At 37.5% G+C, this 24088-nt stretch overlaps 1 protein-coding gene across 1 annotated transcript in view; it reads right to left on the bottom strand.

Moving 5' to 3' along the window:
- Positions 1-679: 679 nt before the first annotated feature.
- PRKG2 (protein kinase cGMP-dependent 2) overlaps positions 680-24088 on the bottom strand; it is a 93501-nt gene continuing 70092 nt past the window's right edge. The window contains exons 15-19 of the mRNA XM_060011678.1: positions 14543-14706; positions 10925-11047; positions 9873-9935; positions 2807-2873; positions 680-796 (exon numbers count right to left, since the gene is read on the bottom strand). Of these exons, the coding sequence (XP_059867661.1) occupies positions 701-796; positions 2807-2873; positions 9873-9935; positions 10925-11047; positions 14543-14706 (513 nt within the window). The 3' untranslated portion in view covers positions 680-700. The remainder of the gene's footprint in view (positions 797-2806; positions 2874-9872; positions 9936-10924; positions 11048-14542; positions 14707-24088) is intronic.

Below are 24088 nucleotides of genomic sequence, written 5' to 3'. Positions count from 1 at the left end.
AATATTTTTTGCTTTGTTTATTGTTTCTAAGTTCCCCAATAGAATATAATTACCTGGCTAGATTCATTAACTCATCTGTGTTAGAAAGTGGTACCAATGACTAATACTCAAATTTGCCTTTCCCCAGACTAGGTTCAGAAGCCTATCAATATATTTCTAGGTTGAACACAGGTGAAAATCAAGAACTTCTGCTGACTGCCAAGTTTACGGCAAGCCATGACTTCAAGATGCCATAATGCTTACGTGGGATTGTTGAGAACGGGGGAAATCTTCCAAAATTCACCCTTGTTCTTTCTTCTATTTGAATGACTTAGTTGCTCAAGGGCAAGACACTTTTTAAACCTTACTAGGACTCAAAGGAGACAAATATGATTGGGACGGAGCAACAGACTGCAGAGAAAATGATGTCCCTTTGACAAAAATGGTTCTGACTTTGAAGAGGGGAATAGGATAGCCTTCAACATTTGAGAAAAGCAAAGAACAGAACACACGAATAATTCACAGCATCTAAATGAGACATTATCATTCAGAACCACCTCCGCACCTACTATTTCCCACCCCCAGCTCATGGGCAGGGATTTCTTTTCTCTAATGGTCTTCTAAAAGATAGTATAATACTCTGAAGAGAAATAATCAGTGTTGGATTGTTGGTCCTTATAGTCCTTTTGTGTATGTAGGGCAGTAATCATCTTTTCTTCTGTCAGAAGTCTTTATCCCAGCCTGACAGCTCATCAGGAGGCACCCCCTTCTCGGGAGGATACTTGTCAAAGTAGCTGTGATCTGTGGGTCCACTTAGCTAGTAGAAAAAGGATGAAACCAAAGGTGAGGATAACGTTGACGAAGCATGCTAGAACATATGGGGAATGCTTTCTGTATCTGAACACTGATTTTCTACTGCAACCACTTGTAATGTACATATAAGGAAAATAGAACCAGTTATCATTTTTGAGTCACACTCTCAGCCTCATGAGATCTCCCCTTTAGAACAAATGGATCGGGTCCCAGAATTACATGCAGTAGGAGCTACCTGGCTTAAGGAGTTATTTCTGAAAGAAAAGGTGACAGAAATGATGTCTCTTTTTTTTTTTTCAAATTGGAAAATATTTTAAAAGGAAATATTAAAAATATCAAAATTTGCCAGAATCCTTCTTCCACTTTATAATAAAGTTTCTCACTGATCTTGAATTTTTATAGGGTTAATTGACCCATATAAATTCTCCAGAATGTCAAACAAAGGGACAATTGAAAATACTAGTGACCTTGTTGAAAGAGTGAAATGACTCTGGTATTAAATTACTTTGCAAATCAAGTGGTTTTCAATTCTTTGCTTTCAAACAATCTTCATTAGTACCTAATTGAATTATCAGCTAAAAATACTATTTATGATCCATCATAATGAGTTTTTTGGGGGCATAAGGAGACTACTCAGAAGGTGCTCAAAGTGACATAGCTATTATAAAATCCTCCACTCTCATTTACTTATTTATGTGAACACAACTCTTAGCACTTTCATCTACAGAAAAATAATTTTAAAAAGAAATAGAATTGATGTGGAATCTGATCCTATTTTTTAGTAAATAATATTCAACCACAAGTACATTAATAATTTCTTTTCAAAACATTTTTGTTTAATAATTATTTAAAAATTTATAATATATGTATGTTGTTTGATACTGCATGCTACAAAAATGTAATTATAACTGAATCCAGAAGAAATATTTGTATTGCCAGTGAAATTTTTATCCTCACAAAAATTTTTAATCTTATAAAAACTAAAATTGAAAGGCACTTAAAGAATGATTAATAGAAGACCATCCAGTATAAAAATCTTTTACATTAGGATGAAATTTTATAGAGAAGATCTAATGGAAACATGAAAATAGGAGTTTAGAGAGAAAAAGTAGTCATGTAATATTTCTGTCTATTTTTTAAATGGCTGATGGGTTTCATATCTCAATGGCATTTAGATTACACTGGATATATTTAAAGGGGCAAAGTGAGAGTAGTGTTTTACTATAAAATGTCAATATTTACAACATACTCGAAATTACATTTTCCACAATGACTTAGACGAGTAATGAAAAAATTCAGATGTCAATCTAAAAAGGTACAAAGAAAGACAAAGATCCTCAAAATTCCTTTACAGAGAACACAACATAACATTTGTAGGGTGTTGACTAGATTATTCCTGAGTCATCCCCCTCCCTCCCCAACTTAGCAGATGTTCTGCTTTCTCTGGAGCTGTGCTGTCCAACCAGCAATGGGGACTGAGCACTGGAAATATAGCTAGTCGGAACTGAGATGGCTGAAAGTGGAAAAACCACTTGGGATTTTTGAAAATTCAGTATGAAAAAAAAAATGTAACATCTTTATTAATATATTAATATTCTGTGTTTGTTACATGTTGAAATAATATTTTAATGTATTATGATAATTAAAATTAATTTCACCCATTTCTTTTTACCTTTTTTAATACGGCTACTAGAAAATTTTAAATTACATATAGGTTCATATTATATTTTTAGAACCATCTGTCAGCCTGACCAACACTGGCTACCTTGGGATTTAGATTTACATGTAATCCATTCTTAAGAGCTGAGCTAAGGTCCATTGAATACGTAATACTATTTAGACCATATAGTCACAATTGCAAAGACATTTTCACTTAAATTTAAAAACTGTTAAAAAAATTTTTAATCTATTCTACACACACACACACACACACACACACACACACCCCTAAAACCTGTTTACAAAAACAAATACTTGGGAAAAAATCAAGAGAGTAATATAGTAGATACCATACCTCTCTTTGTAAAGGTGATGGAAGGTTCCGTGCTTTCAGTCCTTCCCAATTAAAACCATTTAACCACCTGAGAAATCAGAAAAGTACAGAGAAATATTACTTATCTGATAAACTATTAGCATGTCAAGTCATCTGTCTACCCATTTTGTTGCCTGCTCCCTGCCTGCAACAGTATAGCTGCAAGTGATCAGAGGAAAATACCAACCATGCCCACACACATGTGTGTCTCTCACATTAAATCCATGCCCACTACCCTCAGGGGGGCCTTTAATGCTGCCCAGCAGTCAGTCTAGGTTTCCCTGTTGTTCCCCTCGTCACACTCCCTTAGACTCATAATCCATTCTTCGTCCTCTCTCCTCAGACTTTCAGACCTCCTATCCATCTTCCCTCCCAAATGATGGCCTGACTTCCTATTTCACTAAGAAACCAGGAGCAGAAAAGAGAACTTCTACAATTTTCCACCAGCAAACCTGCCTGTGTAGGCACATCTGTGTGTTCCCTTTCTCTACTGCACCATGAATGAACTGCCCTTGCTCCTCTCTAAGGTCAGCTCCTCTGCTGTGTATTTGATCTTGTAGACATTCTCTATTCAGACATGCTCCTTAAATTCTCCTCTCTCCTGAATCTTTAACATCGTCTCTCCTGGGGCATTCGAATCAGTATGGAAACATTTAAATTCTTCCAACCACAAAGCAATCTCCCTTGACCCGAACTCCCCTCCAACTCTCATTCCATTTCTCTCTTCCCATTGGAGGAAAACTTGAAAGAGTAAACTAATCACTGTATCAACTGCGGACAAAAAAAACTGTTGCCTGCCACTCCAGTAAACACTAAGTGTTGCCTGCCCTGAAGCCCTCAGCCATTGCAGCCACCTGATGGGGGATTCAGGATGGAGAAAAACTGAATACTGGTCCTAGATAGTTAAGATGCATATCTAGGGGGTAATTTCAAGGAGCCCAAACTCTTACATCTTCCCATATATAGAAAAGCAGTAAAATCATTGACTTGAGATGTCTTCTATTTGTGATTAGCGGTAAATTTTTTTCTTTTTCTTTTTAAAATTGAAGTATAGTTGCTGTACAGCAGTATGTAAGTTACAGGTGTACAATATAGTGATGCACAACTTTTAAAACTTATACTCCATTTATAGTTATTACAAAATATTGGCTATATTTCCTGTGTTGTACAATATATCCTCGTAGCTCATTCTATACCTAATAGTTTGTACCTCTTACTCCCCAACCCCTATATGGCCCTTCCCCACTTCAGCAGTAATCTTCCAATGTTGTACTACATGTTTTTGTTTTTAAAGCAAAAACTCTTATATATCCTGATTCCTCCTTTACCTCTTTGCAGCAGTTCCTCAGAGCTGAGAGGTTGTCTCCTGGGCTATAGTCCTCAGTAAGGTCTCCAAATAAAACATAACTTGCAACTTTTAGGTTGTTGTGTTTTTCTTCAGTCGACACTACCCATTTTCTCCTAGGCACACCGCAATCAGGCTTCACCCTCTCCACTCCAGCGAATTCCCTTAATTCTCAGTTTTCATCTTACTCTTAGCACAGCTCATCACTCACACTTCCCAAAACACTTTCTTCACTTGGCGCCAGAGACATGCCCTTGTCCTGGCTTTCTTCTTACCATCTTGGGTGCTTTCTCTCATTTTCCATTGCTATTTCCATAGGAAGTTGGCATGCTCTGGGGCTCAGTCCTTGGACCTCTTCTTCCAACTACTCCCACTTTCTAGGAAATCTCATTCAGTCTTGTGGCTTTAAATAGCATGTATAAACTGATTACTCCCAAACTGCTATTTCCACCACCACCCTGCCCCCCTCCACACACACACACACACACACACACACACACACACACTGCTTAACAGGCTGCTAGCTACAAGTGCTATTCACCATCTCCCCACTGGATGTCTAACGGGCATCTAGCTGTATCAGGTCCACACTGAAGCTCCAAATTTTCCGCAACGAACTTCCCTCAACTCTTCCAGTTGCTCAAACCAAAGACTTTGGAGTTATCCTTTCTCTCACATCCTATCTCACTCCATATGTAAATCTAGTCTGTTACGTTCAAAATACGTTGGTATTCAGAACCTGGCCAATACTCAACACCTCTACTCTACCAGCATGGGCCAAGCCACAGTTATTTCTTGCCTGTATTAGTATAATAACATCCTAACGGGTCCTCCTGCTTTTGTCCATGGGAAACAGCCCAGCAAGGGTGATCATTTAAAATGCAAGTCATTTGGAGGAAATGTTTCCTCCAACATTTTAAGTTTGGAGGAAAACTTGAAAGAGTAATCTAATCACTGTATCAACTGCAGACAAAAAAAACTGTTGCCTGTCATTCCAGTAAACACTAAATGTTGCCTGCCTGAAGCCATCAGCCATTGCAGCCTTTGTTCACATCATGCCTTTGTTCAAAACTGTCCAATGCTTCCAATTTCACTCAGTGTAAAAGGCAAAGTCATTACCATGTCTTTATTAAAACCCAGAGGCCTTATCACCCTTTCCACCACCACCCTTCCCCCACCCTGCCACTGCCCTACCTTTCTCTTTCTCTCTCTCTTTGCTCCTTTGTCTCCTCAACATTCTTCCAACAAGCATGGGATGTTCCCACTTCAAGACCCTTGCACTTGAGCCCCTGTAGCTGAATTGTCCTTTCCCCAGATTTCCACATGGTCTGTCTCCTCAACACCATCAGGTATTTTCTCGAAGGTCATCTTCTTAGAGAGGCCTTCATTGGCCATCCAGTCTAACATGGCAACCCCTCCCCAACCCCACCCCCATGTACTTCCCATCCTCCTTCCATACTTTATTTTCTCTCCTTATAAGTTACTGCCTTCTAATATACCTACTATACACTTAATTATTTTCTTTATTTTCTTTCTCTCCAACTAGAATGCAAGCTCCATGAGAGTAGGGGTTTTTGTCTGTTTCCTTTCCTTCTGTGTCCCTAACACTTGCAACAGTACTTGACACAAAACAGGGGCTCCAATAAATGTCTGTTGAATAACTGAATGACTCTACAAGAGAACACCCTTACATAGGACCTCTAACTATCATGTCTTACAGTAACACACTGCCATGGTGGTGATGCTATTGGTGAAATGTATATAAGAGGCTCCAAGATAAAAAGTATTTTACAGTTATCTGTAATGAGAGAAGGCTGATGGCCAGATGAAGTTCTTTCATTTATTGCTTCCAAACTATTAATCTAAAAGGAAGGACTGATCTGGTCTTTAGGATACGTATCAGGCTTGGTGAGCTGGAAATGCAACACCAGAAATGAGAAGGACTTGCTCCTCTCAGACAGAAACAATGTACTGTGTCTCTCAGAATCTTATAAAGAACCTGGAATAATACTGTTTAAATCCACTGATCTTTTCTATTGGGACACTGAGGTCAGGTCTGCCAGCCAACAAAAATTTATGGAAAGTCAACTTGGTCCCAGGCATCAAAAACAACAAAGACCCTGCTTTCAAGATATTTTTATTTTGGCAGGAGGTGACAAGTAATCAAACAAAAAAGTAAACAATATGAACATTTACATTAATTTCATATACTAATACGTACTAGGAAGATAAAAGAGAATAAAATGGTGGATGATGACTGGGATACGGATGGCTTGGGAGGTGCTGCTTTTAGCTAGGGTGCTATCTGAAGAAGTGATATTTGAATTGAGGCCAGAATGAAGAGAAGGGAGAAGCCATGGGAAGATTTGTGGCAATGACCTTCTGAATGGAAGAAAGTGATAGGAATGAGCTGAAGTGTGGTGAGTGGAGGGGAAACGAGAGAAAAATATGATGTCTGAGAACCAGCCAGAGGCCAGATCTTATAGGGTCTTGTAGAACACAACAAGGAATCAAGATTTTATGCTTATCGGGAAGCCAGTAGAAAGTTATAAGGAAGTGATGCAATCTAAATATGTTTTCAGAAGACGATTCTGGCTGCTATGTGAAGAATGATCGCAGTGGGGGGCGTGATAGGTCAGGGTGGTGGTGGGAAGTATCAGAATGAAGGCTGGGAGATTTTAGGAGGCCCTCGTATTCATCGGTCTGTCAACTGTATCCGAAGTTACCCTTTTCTACCTTTTTCAATCTCCTCCCTCTCGTGGAGTTGGTTTTGGGTCACTCCTTGACTGGATTTCTCATTCCAAGTCTAAGCTTAGCAAGAGAAAAAGTACTAAAAACAGAGAGGGCGGGCTCTGAGTACATTCCATTTCAGATGCCATTCTTAACCCAAAGTGACATTTTGGTCTACACTGTTGAGTCTCTAAGCAAAGAGTGAGAGTCAGACAGCAATCCTAGATGTATGACTTCCATTGTCCTTGCTGCAAAACCACAGAAGTCCTCTCCATGATCCACCCATCACCTTCTTTGCACAGACCGAGGCTCCATTTTTAGGGATTTCTAGGCACACAGTTCTGTGGATTCTTTTCTTTTGCCACCGATGACTGACACAATTCCTTTTCACATATTTTACAATGCTCTCTACCCAGATGCTACTCCATAAATATTAATAAAAATCATTACTGTTACTCTACTGAATCAAAGAGCCTATGCATTTCTTGCTGAGTACTTGTTACAATTTGACTTATGGCAATATTTACTTAACATGAGTGGTTATTCACTTAACACCTGGCCTTTTTGACACTAACCACATTTTAAGTAATCCAAGTGCCAGCATGCAGTCGTGTGTGAAAAATATTCACTAAAGAAATATTAGCAGCAACTGTACATAAATTGCTTCTTCATTTTTAAAAGAGTAGTAGCTATTCTTGAGAGTAAAATTCTAGAGACTGGAAATATTAAAGGTAACATTAAGAGACCTGAAACAAATTACTCCTCTACCTAGCAGGAAAGATTTAATTGTACCCTACAACTATATTATCCCTCTTTTCAGAGAGGTGTTGGGAGACATGATTGGTACCTAGTTTATAAGTTAACTTATAAATAGGAGAGGGAGGAACTCTATTTTTAAGAAAGATGATTTAACACAGACTGAACAAACATATAACAATATGCCACGTTTAAGTGTATTGTTGTTAAATACAAAATTGAAGTAAATGGCTCTCCAAGGAAAAAAGATGTTTTACTTTAGAGAGGAGTGGGAAAATCTGATGGCAAATTTTAGAAAGAATGCTTTTTTAAAAAAACATTACAAGAATATACTGGGTAGTGAAGCTATATGTGCCTTGGAGACTTACGCAAGGCTATAGAACACTCCTATTTGAAAGCAAAGAGAGTTCTATTTTTCAGACCCCCGTGCCCCATCTTTGTATGCTAAGAAGCACTATGAAAATCAGATGAAATAATGTTTTTGATCTCCCTGAGCTCACCGGAAGGCACTGTGTAAATTTGGTACATCTTATTAGTGAACTCTGCCCTACACACAGCAGCTTCAGCTGTATGCTTCAGCTACTTGGCAAAGAACACCCTGTTAAGAAGAGTGGGCAAATTAATCCCTATGGGGAAGGAAATTCAAAATTCTTCATTACCATGCTGAAGTGAGAAAATCCTTCAGCATGAATCTGCATGTACATCTAATCACAACTTGACAGCTATATTTAAATGAGCCTCAGGTAAATAAGAAGTAAGAGATAAAACGGGAACCTGTTAACAATTATATCACTTCTATTTCCCACCTACCCCAGAGCAAACATGAAGATGCTTCTTTAATGAGATAAAAGAGGAAATACATTGGAAGGGGGGACTTTTACTGACTGGACACTTGTTTGTTCAATATGAATGGTGTGTTTATGTGTCATTTTATCATGAGAAAAGAAACTGTGATAACAGCACATAGGAAGAGAGATAAATTGGAATCTAAGACAAATAATGAGCTTTACACGAAAGACAATCCAAAAGATGACAAAGAACAATAAAATACGTATTTTGATGTCTATAAAATCCACAGATGTGTCTGTCTCCATCTCTTCCTCCCTCCCTGCTTCCCCATCCCCGTCCTGATATATCCTTATGGCAGAGCCCGATATGAATTTACAATGTTGAATACATGGCTTTATTTCAAGAAAGTTCATGAATAGATAGAGCAGGGCTGGCAGCTTGGGGATTTTTTTTTTTTTTTTTTTGAGCTACACCACTACTGTTCAGAAAAACGGATAGTGTTTCTATTCAGCAGCATCTCTCCCTTTATTTTCACACTGTGTTGATGTGCCCCTAATTCTTCAGTAAAAATATCCAGAGAAGAATAAAATGTTGAGAGGTGTTTTTCTTTCTGAAAGTGAACACAGCAGTGTGCTCAAAGGTTTTCAGTAATGAAATTCTCAAATTTATTTTTTGTACTATCAATAGGTGATGTTTCACTTCTGTAAATCATAAGCAAAATCAAAACATCTCAAGGATTGCAGGATTTAGCTAGGCATAGATTTAAAAAAAAAAAAAAAAAAAAACTCCAAGGCCTGAACTTCCACATATGGAACGAAATCAGAGAGTTTATATTATGGAAGTTATTGATGGTTTTAAAGACCAGCTTTAGAAATTCACAGACCTGAAAAAGGTGCTTTTTAGACTATTACATAAGGATAAAACACTGTTTGAGGTTTTGTGGAAATCAATGTACTTTACCCCAAAAGTAAAATACGATAGGAAGCTTCAAAATGTGGAGAGCTGGTCAAAGGAAAATTATATTTTAAATAAATATATAATATTAGTTAAAACTGAAGTAGAATACTATTTAACAGTTGGTTTAGCTGACCCATTCTCTAGAATATTGAGAACAATAACTACCCTACTTTAACTGTAAATGAAACGTCAAAATTAGAACTTGATTCCTTTATAGAATCCAAGTTAATATTAAAAAATAATGGAGATTACAGCAGATAAAAAGCTAAGTTGCTATAACTTGAATATGTGATTTTGTAATTTGTTTTATAACTTCATCGCAGCTAGTAAAACACAAATTAAAAATAAAGCACCAAAAAGGAAAACTTGATCATCTGTGTAGGGATCTTTACAGACTGAGAGAAGCTTCAAGATTACCACACTTTAAAAATAAATTTCTAGATTTTTCTGGGCAAAGAAGTAACTATGTACCTGTGTTTCTTAATGTCATTGATTCCATTCTTCAGATTTCCTAGTCTTTCTGTTGGATTTTGCCTAAAATAAAAATTTTAAGTCAATTTATAATAATTATGTTTGAGTGAATTTTACATTAAAATTTAACAATTTTTCTTTATTCATTCATTCATTTTGTCAACAATATTCATAGACCAGGCACATCTGAGAATAAAGGAGATGGAAAACACATGCCCCCTCTGGGGAAGCCACAGTCAAATTACAGTCAGGAATATGAATATATGTATTCAATATCTATATATCCCAATATATAGATATAGGTATATACATACAGATATATAGATATAGGTATCTCCCAGTGCTTTAAATGAGCTATGAATAAATGCTTAAAAGAACAGGACAATGCCACCTTACCAAGTCTGCTAAGGGAACCATGGAAAGCTTTAGAGAACCATTTACAACAGAGCTGAAATTTTAGAAGCATACAGAAATTTCTGTGGGCAACCCACAGCTAGGTTTCATGTTCTAAATTTACTAAATTTCAAAGCTTTTAAAAAAGTTCAAGTGTGCAAGAAAACTGCAACAAAATGAAGCTTAAACAAAATTCTAGAAGTCTTCTGTTCTCCAATAAATTATTTTTAGTGGTAAGTAGAAATTTGGAGTAATTTAAAATAGGAGTACTTTTTTTTTTAATGAAGATTGAAAGAGGACATACAGTAACACTTTATCATCGCCACTAATTTTCTCTCAAAATAACAATGCTGTAAACTACTCTTTTATTAAGCTAAGTTTTGTGGTTCTATTTTCCTCTAACAAAGATGATTCTCAAAGATAATCTGAACAATCTGCATCTCTTTTAAACTATGAGTAGGTACTGTGTATTACATGAAGGAAACTCAAACTTCTAGCACAGACGGCAAAATAGAAAATGATTTTCATTAAATATAATTTAACTACATAGAAAAGTACAAAAAGTAAATATACACCTAACTTTAAAATGTGTGGCAGCAGAAATGAGAAGCCTTCACACCTTCCCCCAAGAACAAGGGGTTTTTAATAGTCATTCTCACCTGCAAAGCCTCCGAATCAAATCCTCAGGTCGTCTGGTTATCTTTCTGGGAAAATCCATTTTTTCAATTCCTTTGAGAATCAAATTGTAGGTCATCATTTGGTCAACCCCAGAAAAGGGCGGGCTAGAGAAAAGCCAAAATAGGACACTAGGACCAGCATCTGAGACACATTTACAACTAAATTTCTTTTCTTTTTTTCCCTCCCTCCCTCCCTCTCATGAGTTGTTTTATAGCAAATCTGGATATATGCTAGAAAATAATTTCATATCACTTAACAAAGTACACACACACACGCGCACACACATACACACAGAGGTAATCTGTCAAGTGGTGATAATCACTAAAAAGAAAAATAAAGGGGAGGGCAGAGAGTGAGAGAGAGGAGGTGTGGTTTTATTTAGACACAGTGGATAGGAAAAGCATCTCTCATATGTTGGCAGTTGAGCAGAGGTGGGAGTGAATGAGCCAAACAGGCAAGGGATTCCAAGACAGCAAGTACAAAGGCCAGGAGTCAGGAGTGGACATGGGTCGTTCTTGGAACAGAAAGGAGGGCAGTGTTGCTGGTGGAGTGAGGAAGCAGGAGAGAGTGTAAGAGGTGAGGGCAGCATGGTCATCTCGATCTAGCGGGCTACGGGAAGGACCTGGGAATACTCTCAGGTCAGGTGATCTAATTTACAGAAGCCAGAGTAAGCTTTTTAAAAATGTGTTGAAAATAAACTGTGATGGTACTAGCGGTGGGGGAAGGCAGGCCTGGTAGCCTGGACTCGAACGGTAGTGGTGAAGGTGGTGAGAAATGGTGGGATTCTGGATTATTTCGATGGCATAAAGTCAACAGGATTTGCTACTGGGGTGAATGTGGTATGCAGGAGAAAGAAAGGATTCAAGAAGGATACTGAAGTGTTTTGACCTATGGAACGGAGATACTGTTTACTAAGACTGGTGTGGAGGTTAGGCTGGGGGTGCGCAGGTTCAGAGCAGGTTCTGAGGAAGAGAATCGAGTTGCATCTTGAACATCCAAATAGAGATGCTAAGCAGACAGTTACATTTATGAGTCTGACATTCAGGGAAGAGGTTAGGGCTGGAGGTATGATTCCGGGGAGTCATCAGACAGTATCTACAGGGCATAGGGCTTGATGTTATCACCCAAGGAGTGAGTGGGTAGGAAAGAGGTCAAGGACTGAAGTGGCCCGATGACCACTGAAGAAGGTCAGGATGACAAGAAGAATCCAGCAACAGACACTGAGCTGGAGCCTCTAGCATGGGAAGAGAAATGAGAGAAAGGGAAGTCCTAGAAACCACGAAGAGAGAATTTCAAGGCAACTGTTGCTAAGACGAGTAAGAAAGCACTGGAAATTAACCACTGGGTTTGGATAACACGTTCATGCATGGACTCTGCTTTTAAAAACACTTTCATACCTATTCTATTGTATCATTTAATTTTTGAAAATTAAAGATGATTTTCATGAATGACTCTGTTGTACCTTGGTCACGCTTGAGACCTTTGGATACCGAGAGTTCCCACTCTTGGTAATGAACCTGAAACAAGTCCGTTGCACCAACTTTTCAATAATCTATGTTTCACTTGAAAAGAAAATGAGGTAGAAAACAAAAACCATTGCTACAATTCCTTCAACTTATTTATATATTTACAAGTAGGTTGTGTTTTGTTTTGCTTTGGTTTTTTAGTTCTTTTGTTTTGCCTCCTGACTTTAGGGCATTTAAAATGAACTTTTCTCACGCTCTACCCCGAAAGCCTTTATAACAGCAATTTTGCACCTTCTTCAATGACAGCTCAAGGTCACTTCAGCAACTCCAAGTTATTGAGGATTTTTTTCCCCTTCCTTATTCTCTCACTTTATTTCCCTACTTCTTGTGACAATTTATTCCAGCTGATGAAGACTGAAATGCATATTCTCCAGTTACCTACAAGAGCCATCATGAATGTCTTAGAAATGCAGCTGACAAATTTTCCAGGGATGAGGAAACAAACTCTTGAAATAGAAATCCTTGTGTCCTGAGACCTTAATCAACTTTATCTCTGAATGACTACCTGGAAATTTTTCTCTTTTTTACTTCAAAATCTTAAGCAATGAATATTTGAAAATGATTACAGATATCAAATAATCTTTTTTTTTTTCTTTTTTTTTTTGTGGTACACGGGCCTCTCACTGTTGTGGCCTCTCCCGTTGCGGAGCACAGGCTCCGGATGCGCAGGCTCAGCGGCCGTGGCTCATGGGCCCAGCCGCTCCGCGGCATGTGGGATCTTCCCGGACCAGGGCACGAACCCATGTCCCCTGCATCGGCAGGCGGACTCTCAACCACTGCGCCACCAGGGAAGTCCTCAAATAATCTTTCATGTGGACAAGGAAAAAGAATGGAGCCATGGGTAACCCAACATTGAAATCTGCAGTGAAAAAAGTTCAAGAAGATTCTACAAAACTCTCCTTTTGTAACGCAGGTGTTGAGACTGGAATCCCCGTCACTGGGCTCATTCCAGCATTTCTTATGCCATTTCAAATGCAAATCCTCCCTGACATCAAGACTGAGAATATTTGGTTGTAAAGGCTTAAAAGAATGACCAAATCAGTTAATGAGAAATGGAGGTAGAAAACCAGAAAGAAAACTACCTGATCTGAATCCTGTCTATACAGCCATGCATTATATTAAAAAACTCTTATGTATAAGGCACACGTGTTTAATGAAAAGTGTGTCATATTTAGAGTCAGAAGACCTGAGATTAAATCCTTGATCTTAGGCAAGTAGCTCTCTGACCCCATTTTCTAATCTATAAGATTTAAATCATAAAATAATCATAATACAATTTTAAATCATAAGATAATAAACAATTCCTGCTTTAACTTCCATACAAGCTTGTGAAAACAAAATTAGATAATACACATGTAAGTGCTTTGTAAGCTGTCAAGGGCTTTACAGATGTGAGGTAATATGTGTGTGTACATGTGTGTGTATAAGTGTGTATGTGTGTGCAGGCAGGTTGAATATTTGGTATCCTGGATTCATTAATACAGCCCTTTAATCGCTTCAGGAATGGCAATCCAATTTTAACTTGTAAAACTCCTGCTGTGTCTTGTCTCTGTTCATTAGCACCTCTAGAAAGCAGTTGACAAGGGGATTAAAATTTAAATCCAGCAATGTTGCCTTCTTTCAGCATTTCTGGTTAATGATTTATTGGGAAAATGGAAGAACACGGCTAAATTTAGTTGATCAATGGATTTAATGGAATTATGATTGCTATTTTCTCAACTACAAAAAAAAAATACAAGGAAATAATAACAGCCCACAACTTCAATTTCCTTTCTTATTTTTATGATGGATTCCCCAAACCTTCACACACTTGATATATTAACTATAATAACAGGCCTTGCCACTCTAGGTAAACCATAGCAATTTTGTACTCCTTTCCTGCACCTTCCTGAATCTTTTCACCATGTTACAAGCTAGAAAGCATGTTATATATGACATAATGTGAAGAGGAAAAGGCATCATGCTTAATCAAAAACACTTCCAAAATGTTAAATTCTTAAATTATATATTTTTTATCATTAGTAAGTTATTTTTGCACTTCTCTAAAGAAGAGACAAAACACAAGGTACTTACTTGCCCGTGAGGAGCTCATATACTAGAATTCCCAGGGACCAAAAATCCACACTGAAGTCATGTCCTTTGTTGAGAATGACTTCAGGAGCTACGTACTCGGGAGTTCCACAGAATGTCCATGTTTTCTGTCCAGATCCTATTTTCTTAGCAAATCCAAAGTCAACCTGGAAAAGAAGATCAAAGAAATTTTCAGAGACCGTAAAACTCACATTCTTCTTTGTCTTCCTCTAACTTCTTCAATCTTCTTTCAACACCTCCACCCTGCCCTTCACACCACACACACACACACACACACACACACACACACACACTCTCCACTGACCCTCTCATTTATTCTTTTGCAGGGCCAGGTGTAAATCTCATTACATTGGAGAAAATTCCATGCACACACCTCTACGCCCACGAGGATGAGAGGGATGGTTTAGCAAGGAGAGACCCTTATAACCAAGGTGAAGTTCAGGGCAAGCAGACAAGTAACTTGCAAATCAATAGTGGTATGCATTGGCAAGAAGAGAGAAGGGGGAAGTGATAGACACTTGCGCCCTTTGAGCTTCATCATAAAAGGAAGAATGATAGCAGAATTGAGAGTTTGGGAAAGGGACCGTCGTTGAGAAGAAGAGGGGCTTAAAATTCTGGACAGTCTTTAAAAACCTTTATGTACAATGTCTGCACCCTCTAAATGTTGGCAGTCCAAAGTAAAAGCAAGGATCATCCCATCTCAACTTGGCTGAACTCTGTACACCCTCAGTCTCTCTCAGGGTGGCAGCACTTGCGTTAACTTATTTATTCTGCAAAAATAGTGTCAGCACTCACAATAGGCCAGGCTCTGTGCTACAGATACAGTGTTGACTAGGAGAAGCTCAGAGTACTGGGAATACTTAAACAGATGTGATTAAAAAACTGCCATGTGAGACAGGATATAGTAGAAGATTATGCTAAGTATAAACTCAAAGAGCCAAAAGACATAGAATTCTGGAACATTAGGGAGAAGATGGTGGGGAAAGACGTCATTAAGAAGTGACATCTGGGGCTTCCCTGGTGGCGCAGTGGTTGAGAGTCCTCCTGCCGATGCAGGGGACACGGGTTCGTGCCCCGGTCCGGGAAGATCCCACATGCTGCGGAGCGGCTGGGCCCGCTGAGCCTGCGCGTCCGGAGCCTGTGCTCCGCAACGGGAGAGGCCACGGCGGTGAGAGGCCCGCGTACCGCAAAAAAAAAAAAAAAAAAGTGACATCTGAGCTCAGCACTGACTGAGGATTAGGAGCTCTCCCAGCGTGATGAATGGGTGCTACCCTCTTCTGTCTTTTCAGGATAGGCTCTTCCACTTCTCTGAGACTCTATTCAATGAACTCCGTGAACTGAATAAAGACAGGAAAGAAAGCTGGAGCAACAGAAGACCCGCTCATTAAATCGAGGCAGTGTATATGACTGAAGTCCTGCCCTGCAAAACAAAGTTGGTTTCCTTCCACAGGGGCGATTTAGCATGTACTTTTCATCTCCAATACATAAAGATATTATTTTAGTAAAACCACCCTCCACCTCCAAGTAAACAGACACATAAATTATAGCTGGGCTTCAACATGCACATTTTAATAGATTCATTATACATGGACTATCTCAATAATATGGCAATAATCATGGCTAAAAAAATTAAATAAATCAGGTTAACACATCAAAATAGACCCTCACTTAAAAAATTATGAATCAGTGAACTATAAAATCTAGCCCTCATTTATTTATTCAAATATTAATATTTAAAACATTTGTCATATGTTTAAAAATCTCTTAGAAATTTACCTTTTTACTAAGCCTTTTTGGTATTTATCACATAACAGCAAGGATATCCTTATTAGAAAAAAGGGAATTTAAACAACCTAATTTGAAGTGGGCTTTTGTTCTTTTCTTTTATCTACACAGAATGACTCGCAAAGATTGTACCTAAGAGATGGCTGGGAATATTATGAAATTAAAATTTGTAACTAGCTGAAATTAGCATATCTACTTATTCCTCAGGTAAAGAACCAATATGAAAATCTTAGCTAATTTTATAAAGACTGAAATTTAAGAAACAAGAAAGCAATGCTTATAATTTCATTTGCATCCATGCATGTATGGAAATATTATATTTTGTAGTTCTGTAACAGCCCTTCAACTCATTTTTTAAACTGCACTTAAGTTTCCCATGTAAGGATGACTGGAAGTTCATTAGATGTTTAGGAGAGCTTTTCTAGTTCTGAAAGTAAGAAATTTTAATTTGAGTACCTGATTTTGCTTTTGTATTTACATATTGACCCAAAGAGATGGCAATAATTATATTAAGATTTTAAGATTTATGAAAACTTACCACTTCCTTTATCTCCTTTGATCTTATCAACTTTAGTCTAATCCATTTGGTTGGAGGAAATTGATGCTCAGACCTATTCAAAGTCATGTGCCAAATATAGAAGGTCCCAGATCTTCTAATGTGAAGTTCTGTGTATTTTCTATAAAAATTCACACTACCTCTGTCTTGTACCAGCATGGATACCACCACGAAGCCTCAATCTTTTCTTTAACCCTTTATCTTCTAGTCAATAGAAATGTAAGTTCTTTCCTTTGTTCATTCAATGAATATTTATTGAAAACCATTATGTACCAATCACCAGGGTACAGACAAAGTCCCCAGTCTTCTTAGAGCTTACATTTAAGAGAAAGAGGAGAACATGCATAAAAAATATAATATCATATAACCAACAAGGACCTACTGTGTAGCACAGGGAACTATACTCGATATTATGTAATAACCCATGGGGAAAAGAATCTGAAAAAGAATGTGTGTATATATATATATATATATATATATATATATGTGTGTGTGTGTGTGTATATATATACATGTATACCTATGTATATATATAACTGAATGACTTTGTTGTACACCTGAAAGTAACACATCGTAAATCAACTATACTTCAATAAAAAAGTAAAAAAATATATCATAGCATATGTAATATTGCCAAATAGTGATATATGCAATGGAGAAACATACAGCAGTTAGGTACTGAGATCAACAGGAATTATACTTTAAATGGGGTGATCAGAAAAGTCTTTCTGAGGAGGTAGCATTTGAGCAGATTGGAGCAGAAATCTGCATGAAATAAGAATGAGAGCTCTGTAAAAATCTGAGCAAGGATGATTCTGACAGATAAAGAGCTAGCACAAAGGCCCTAACCTTTGGGAACGTGCGAGGTGAAGATCAAGGATTGGCAAGAAGGCCACTGCGTCTGGGCCCTAGTGTATGACGGGAAGTGGCAGGAAGTGAGGGCAGATTGTGGAGTGGTCTAGTAAACCATAGAAAGAGTTTCAGATTTGTTTTCTAGGAGGCCATTGGAGGGGTAGCCTCCAGCGGTAGAGAAGGGGTATGCATGGCTTGGCTAATGTTTCAAAGGGCTCATTCTAGAAGATAAGAAAATAGACACCTTCCCTTTAAAAAATTTTTTTCCTAGAAGGACTGAGCTTTCAAGAAGAATCTCTGGAGAAGCTGAACACAGGTTTTCCCTTGTCTCTATCAAATTCCCATTATGAAAGACAGCTTACATTAAGCTGAAAGCTTAAAAACATTGTCTCCAAAGATTTTAACACACCAGAAGGTTGTAAGATGCTTCTATATCTGAAGCAATGATTGGTTCATTCAGAAAGAAAAATTAGCGCTGTGGCTTGCTGGAGCTGGTATCCGGTAAGTATTAGCTTTTTCCCAGAATTTCTCTCTGGGTCAGTAAATTTGTCAGCTACTGGTTCTCTTGGTCACATAAAAAAGGATACAAAAGGACCAGTCTAATTAAGCCAGATGATTCATGGAGACATAACATTCCCCAAAAAAATATTTATGTGGCATTTTTAGGGCCCTGACTTTGCCCGAGTCTAGACAAAGGTAAAGTGGAATCTATTTATCCTATCCACCAACAACTAAGGAGGATTTCATGTCCCTGTGATACTAAGGTCCATCTACTAAAACGGACAACTGTGGATGGCTTCCACTGGAGGCAAGAGCAAGTGAGACAGGCAAAGGTATGGTACAGACGAGGCCTTCACAGCCACACCCCATTCTTTAGGTGACTGTGGTGACTCACCTGAAATACTTAGAGTGTTTAGTGGAAAGTGGGAATGATGATGGGGAGCTTTGCATACACGAGAGCAAACAAAAAAAATCAGATCACTGGGGGCTCAACTCACAGGCCGCCGCCTCCTTGAAGCCTCCCTTGAATTTACAGAACCAATTCCTTTCTCTTTGAGGTTCTTTAACAGTTTCTATTCCACAATGACCTCCCCTACGGTAGCACTGTCTAGTTGTGTGTGAATAAATCTAGCTCCTGGAGGAGAGGTATTACATCCTATTCATTTTGTACCCCCTACAGCATCTGTAGCACAGCAGATGGTCAACATGTGTTTGATGAAAGAATCTGAATGAAGACATAACTGTTAACATCCGTTTCAATAAGATGTACATGTATAATGTTCACAACAACTTTATGAGTTAGGGACTATATCTCAATGTTGAAGATGACAAAATTAAAGTCTAGCAAGGTCATGGAGACTTAAGATGAGACTGAAACCAGGTTCCAAAGGAACCTTCACATTACAGGTAAATTCATTAGTAAGTAGATTTTTAAGGGAAAAGGCAACATAAAAAGCATGTTAGTGGGAAAAGTTTAATTGTCACTTAATAAGTACAGCTAATAACGGTCTGTCAAAAAGAATATAGTTAGAGTCAATGATTACTTTTATTTTTCAAGTTAAGAAATACTTGACACATGTAAAATAATGTGACATACATTCAAGTTATAAAGTATGAGAATAAAAACACCCCAGTATCCACCACCAGTTTAATAATTAGAACAGAACCAATGCAGAAGCCCTCTGTGCTCCTTCCACACTGTCCTTCTACCCCTTGCCAAGAGGTCACCATTACCCTGACTTTTTGTGTTTATCATTTGCTTGCCTTCATTTCTAATTTTCCCGCATATCTAATATCCTTATATGATATATAGTTCTCATTTTTAAAATTTTTAGATAAATCTTATCTATTCTTGGGCAAACTGCCTTTTTTCACTTAAAATCATATTTTTGAATTTAATCCATTTTGCAGTACACTTACATTGCTGTATCATACACCACTGAAAGAACATGCTGTAAATGGTGTAAAGTTTTTGTCCTTTACGCCGTTGATGGAAATTTGTCTTATATCCAATAGCGTGTTATCACACAAAAAGCTTCTATTAACATCATTTCCCATCTTGCCTACTGGACATGTGTAAGAAGGTAGAATTTCTGGGTCAAAGACATGGTATGTTCAACCTCACTGTTTATTGTCAAATTATTTTCCTTAGGTCCTATATTACCTACCCCTTTACCAACAGCAGTGGTAAAGAGTTCCTATTGTTCTACATCCTCACCATCCTTTAGTGACATCAACTTTTATTTTTTGCCATCTGTAAGTATTAAATCACTGTGGTTTTAACTTGCAACCTCCCATTAGCAATTATTTTGAGCTACAGCATTATAATTAGTTCTGATATCTGAGAGAGTTCCCTCCCATGTTCTTGTTTGCCCTCAGAAATGTCTTGGCTATTCTTGGCCTTTGATCAGTCTGTATGAACTTTAGAATCAGCTTGCCAAGCTTCATGGAAAGCTCTGCTGGAATTCCACTGGAAATGGATCAAATCTGCAGATCATTTTGCAAAGTATCGATACCTTTAGGATGTTGAGTCTTTCTATTTTTAAACCTAATACATTTTTCTGAGTTAATTAGAGTAATGCTAGCTACTGCAACAAAGATATCCAAGAAAGTACAGAAGCTTACACTCTCCATTAATTTACTTCTTCCTCACATAATGGGTTTTCCTGAGCAGCAGGGAAATCTCCTCCAAGTAGTGGTTCAGGGACGCGGGATCCTTCCATCTTAGGGTTCTGCCAACTTCAAATCGGCTGTGTTCATCGGCCACAAGCCAGAAAGACGGCATAGAAATTAGCTGCACAGATCACCATCAGACCAGGTCTGACAGCGGTGCAAAGCGTGTCACCTCACATTTCACGAGCTAGAACTGTGTCACATGGTCACAACTAGCCACAAAGAAGGCTGGGATAAGTTTTCTGGCTCTGTGCCCAAAAGAAATGAGAATGAACCTACTAATTTAGGTCTTTCTAATATCTTTCTATAAATTTGTATGTTTCTCAGTAAAGCTTTCACATATTTTTGTCAGATTTATTCCTAGATAGATTATATTTATATTATATAAATATATAGATTATATATTTATGCTTTTTGTAAATGGCAGTTGTATTCCTATTTATCAGTTATGTTTCTGGTATTTAACCTTATCATCCAGCAACCATACTGAACTCTCTAGTAAATTCTAATAATTTGCTGTTACATTCTGGATTTGTATAGAGTTAATCGTATCACATGGGAAAATAGGTTTTGTTGTTTATGTTCCAATCTTTCTTTTAATTTTACCTGTATCTTTCTGCATTGGGTAGAGCCTCCTATAAAATACTGAACCTCCTGCAAACCAGGAAGAGAGCTCTCACCCAAGCCCAACCATTTATATATATAATATACTATATACTATATTATATGTAGTAGTAGAGTTGCCCAAATACTTTCTAATCATGTAACTCTCTACTATAACTGTAGTTGTGTTCACTCATTATAGCATTTATCTGTACCGCTTCTCTTTTTCTTTTGATCAGTATTTTCACAGTTTGTTAGTTTCATTAGTTTTTCAAAACATCCTGACTTCATATCCTTTTATATTTTATAAATTCATGTTCTTAACTTTGTTTTTTCCTTCTCTTTTCTTTGTTTTTTCCCCCTTTTCCATATTCTTAAGTTGAATACTTATAATTTTTAGCCTTCTTTATTTCCTAGTTGAAACATTAAAAGCTATAAACATTATTCTCACTGTCATTTTAGTTGCAACCCACATGTGTTGATATGTAGTGTTTTCTACTATGCAATTCTGTTTTATAATATTCATTAAAATTTCTTCTTCATTGATCCTTTGAGTTATTTTGAAATATCCTTTAAATTCCAATGAGATGAATTCAAACATTTTTAGTGATTTCTTCATTTTTTATTTATTTTTATTTATTTATTTTTTTTACTTTAAATTTTTATTATGGTAAGAACACTTAACAAGAGATCTAGCCTTTTAAATTTTGAAGCAATTTTTAAGTCAGCCGTACAGTTCTTTTTTTTAACATCTTTATTGGAGTCCTGTTTTTTAAATTTTGTTATGGATTTCTACCTTACATAATTTGATGTCACTGAACAAAACCTTTATGTTCCTAAATATTTTGGGAGTGAAGAGGAAGTGACCTCAATGACTTTTTTCTTTTTTAACAAATTGTTTACTCAGTCATTTTATATTTTTTATTTATTTATTTTTTGGCTGTGCTGTGTAGCATACGGGATCTTAGTTCCCCGACCAAGGATTGAACCCGTACCCCCTGCATTGGGGGCACAAAGTTTTATCCACTGGACCACCAGGGAAGTCCCCTCATTGACCTTTCATTCATTCTTCTGTGCTAAGCAGTGTGTTAACGTCCAGCAGTAAATACCATAGCACAGTTGCTGCCATTATGGGGCTATCAGCACAGACGGGCACAGAGATCATAAAGAAGCAGGCAATAATATCAACATTTAATGTATTTTCTTAAACAATACTCCATGTAAGATTGAGGTGTTCTGTTATCACATGAGGTGTATTGCTCACATGAATTAATAGCACAGTCATATAGAACATTTATTGATGAGTGACAGCTGAGATTTACTGGATTACAACCAAGTTTTCTCCTGTGCAACCCCAAGAAGGGTTGTTACTATATAAATTCTGCTTGGGTTGAGAACAAGGTCAGTTTTTAACTCTTTAAGTACTGTCCTACATCTTAATATCACCCCAGATTCATTCATTATAACCAGAAGGAGGACTCATAACCATGACTGCCTTCATCAGCTCCCCCTGGCCTTGAAAGTGAAGAAAAAATTAGGCAATTATTGGATGGGCAGAAGAGAGATGGTAATGTGAGAATATCCATTGTCCTTTAGTAGTATCTGCTAATGCTTCGTCTCCACCTAATATGTTTCCTGATGGAGACGGCTTAGACCAGGTGGGCTCCATGTGGGACTGAACCAGTCTGCACTCTCGATCATAAATTGGGGAAGAAGAGTAGAATCAAGTCGTCATCCCTCACTACAAACACATCTTCTGTAATGATCACTAAAGAGCAAACCTCTATAGCCTCTAGAGAGACACTTTCAAAACGCAGACCTTTCTCCTACTTAAGTCTTTTTTCCAGGCTTTTGCTGGTTATTCTTTGCTGAGGGGAAAAAAGCCTTTCCTTATGGTTGTCTTTAGATATCTGATCTCTCACTGATATTGCCAAGAAATGATAAAGGAAGATGAAAACACCACTTATGAAAATTTGAAGAATGAGACCAAGGTCATCCTTTCAAGGAGTCTTTCATCCTCAAGGACATTCATGTCCAAGTCTGGACTGCCCAGTGTCCGTCACCCAGACGTGCATTCCTGATGTGCTGGACCAGGCATCCTCACTGCCCTCACTTCTACTGGGACCCCCTCAGGAACCTTCAAAGGCAGCAGCACTGTTAGGCTGCCAGCTGCCAGCCCAATTCCTATTTTTTTTATATTTGCTGAAACTTGCTTAATGACCTAGTATATGATCAAATTTTGTTCATGTGCATTCTCTAAACATTGGGAATATCCTACATGCCAATTATATCAAGTTTATAAATTGTGTTGTACACATCTTCTAAAGTTTTAGTGAACTTTGGTCAGAATGTTCTATCAATTTCTGCAAGAGGAGTATTAAAATTTCCAACAGTTGTCCATTTCTCCTTACTAGTCTGTCAAATTCTGCTTCTTATTTTTGAAGCATTTTGGTAGGTAAATAAAAGATCAGGATTGTTACATTATCTTGGTAAAATGAACCTTCCATCGTCATATGGTAACCCTCTCTATCCTTAGTAATACTTCTTCCCTGATACCAACATAATGAAACCTGCATTTCAATTTGCTGAATATTTCCCAGACACATTCTTTTCTATCCTTTTAATTTCAACCTTTCTGCATCCTCATGTTTTAGGTCTGTCTCTTGTAAACATCATTTTTATTTTTGAAATCTATTTGACAGTGTTTGGCTTTTATCTGAAGAGTTAAGTCTGTTTACATATGTTAAATTTCTTTCTACTTTCAATTTGTGTTTTCTCTTTGATTTTTTTTCTAGGTTTCCTGTTCTCCTTTGCTTCCTTCTTTTAAAATGATTGACATCTTCTCCCACTTTTATTCCAATTACACCTACTCTCAGTTTACCTGCTGCTGTTGTTCAGTTATTTAGCATTTTCTCACTTTTAATACTACACAGTAGAGTGAGAATTATTACTTTATACCATAATTTTGAAAGATTTAACCACATGTTTACCATTTTTCTATAGTCACCACTCCCTGTTGCATCTTAAACCCTTCATCAGGGATTTTTCATCTCCCTTAA

The sequence above is a fragment of the Delphinus delphis genome, chromosome 5 (genome assembly GCF_949987515.2).
Source record: "Delphinus delphis chromosome 5, mDelDel1.2, whole genome shotgun sequence".
Lineage (NCBI taxonomy): Eukaryota > Metazoa > Chordata > Mammalia > Artiodactyla > Delphinidae > Delphinus > Delphinus delphis.
This window is presented reverse-complemented; position numbering and strand designations above follow the sequence as displayed.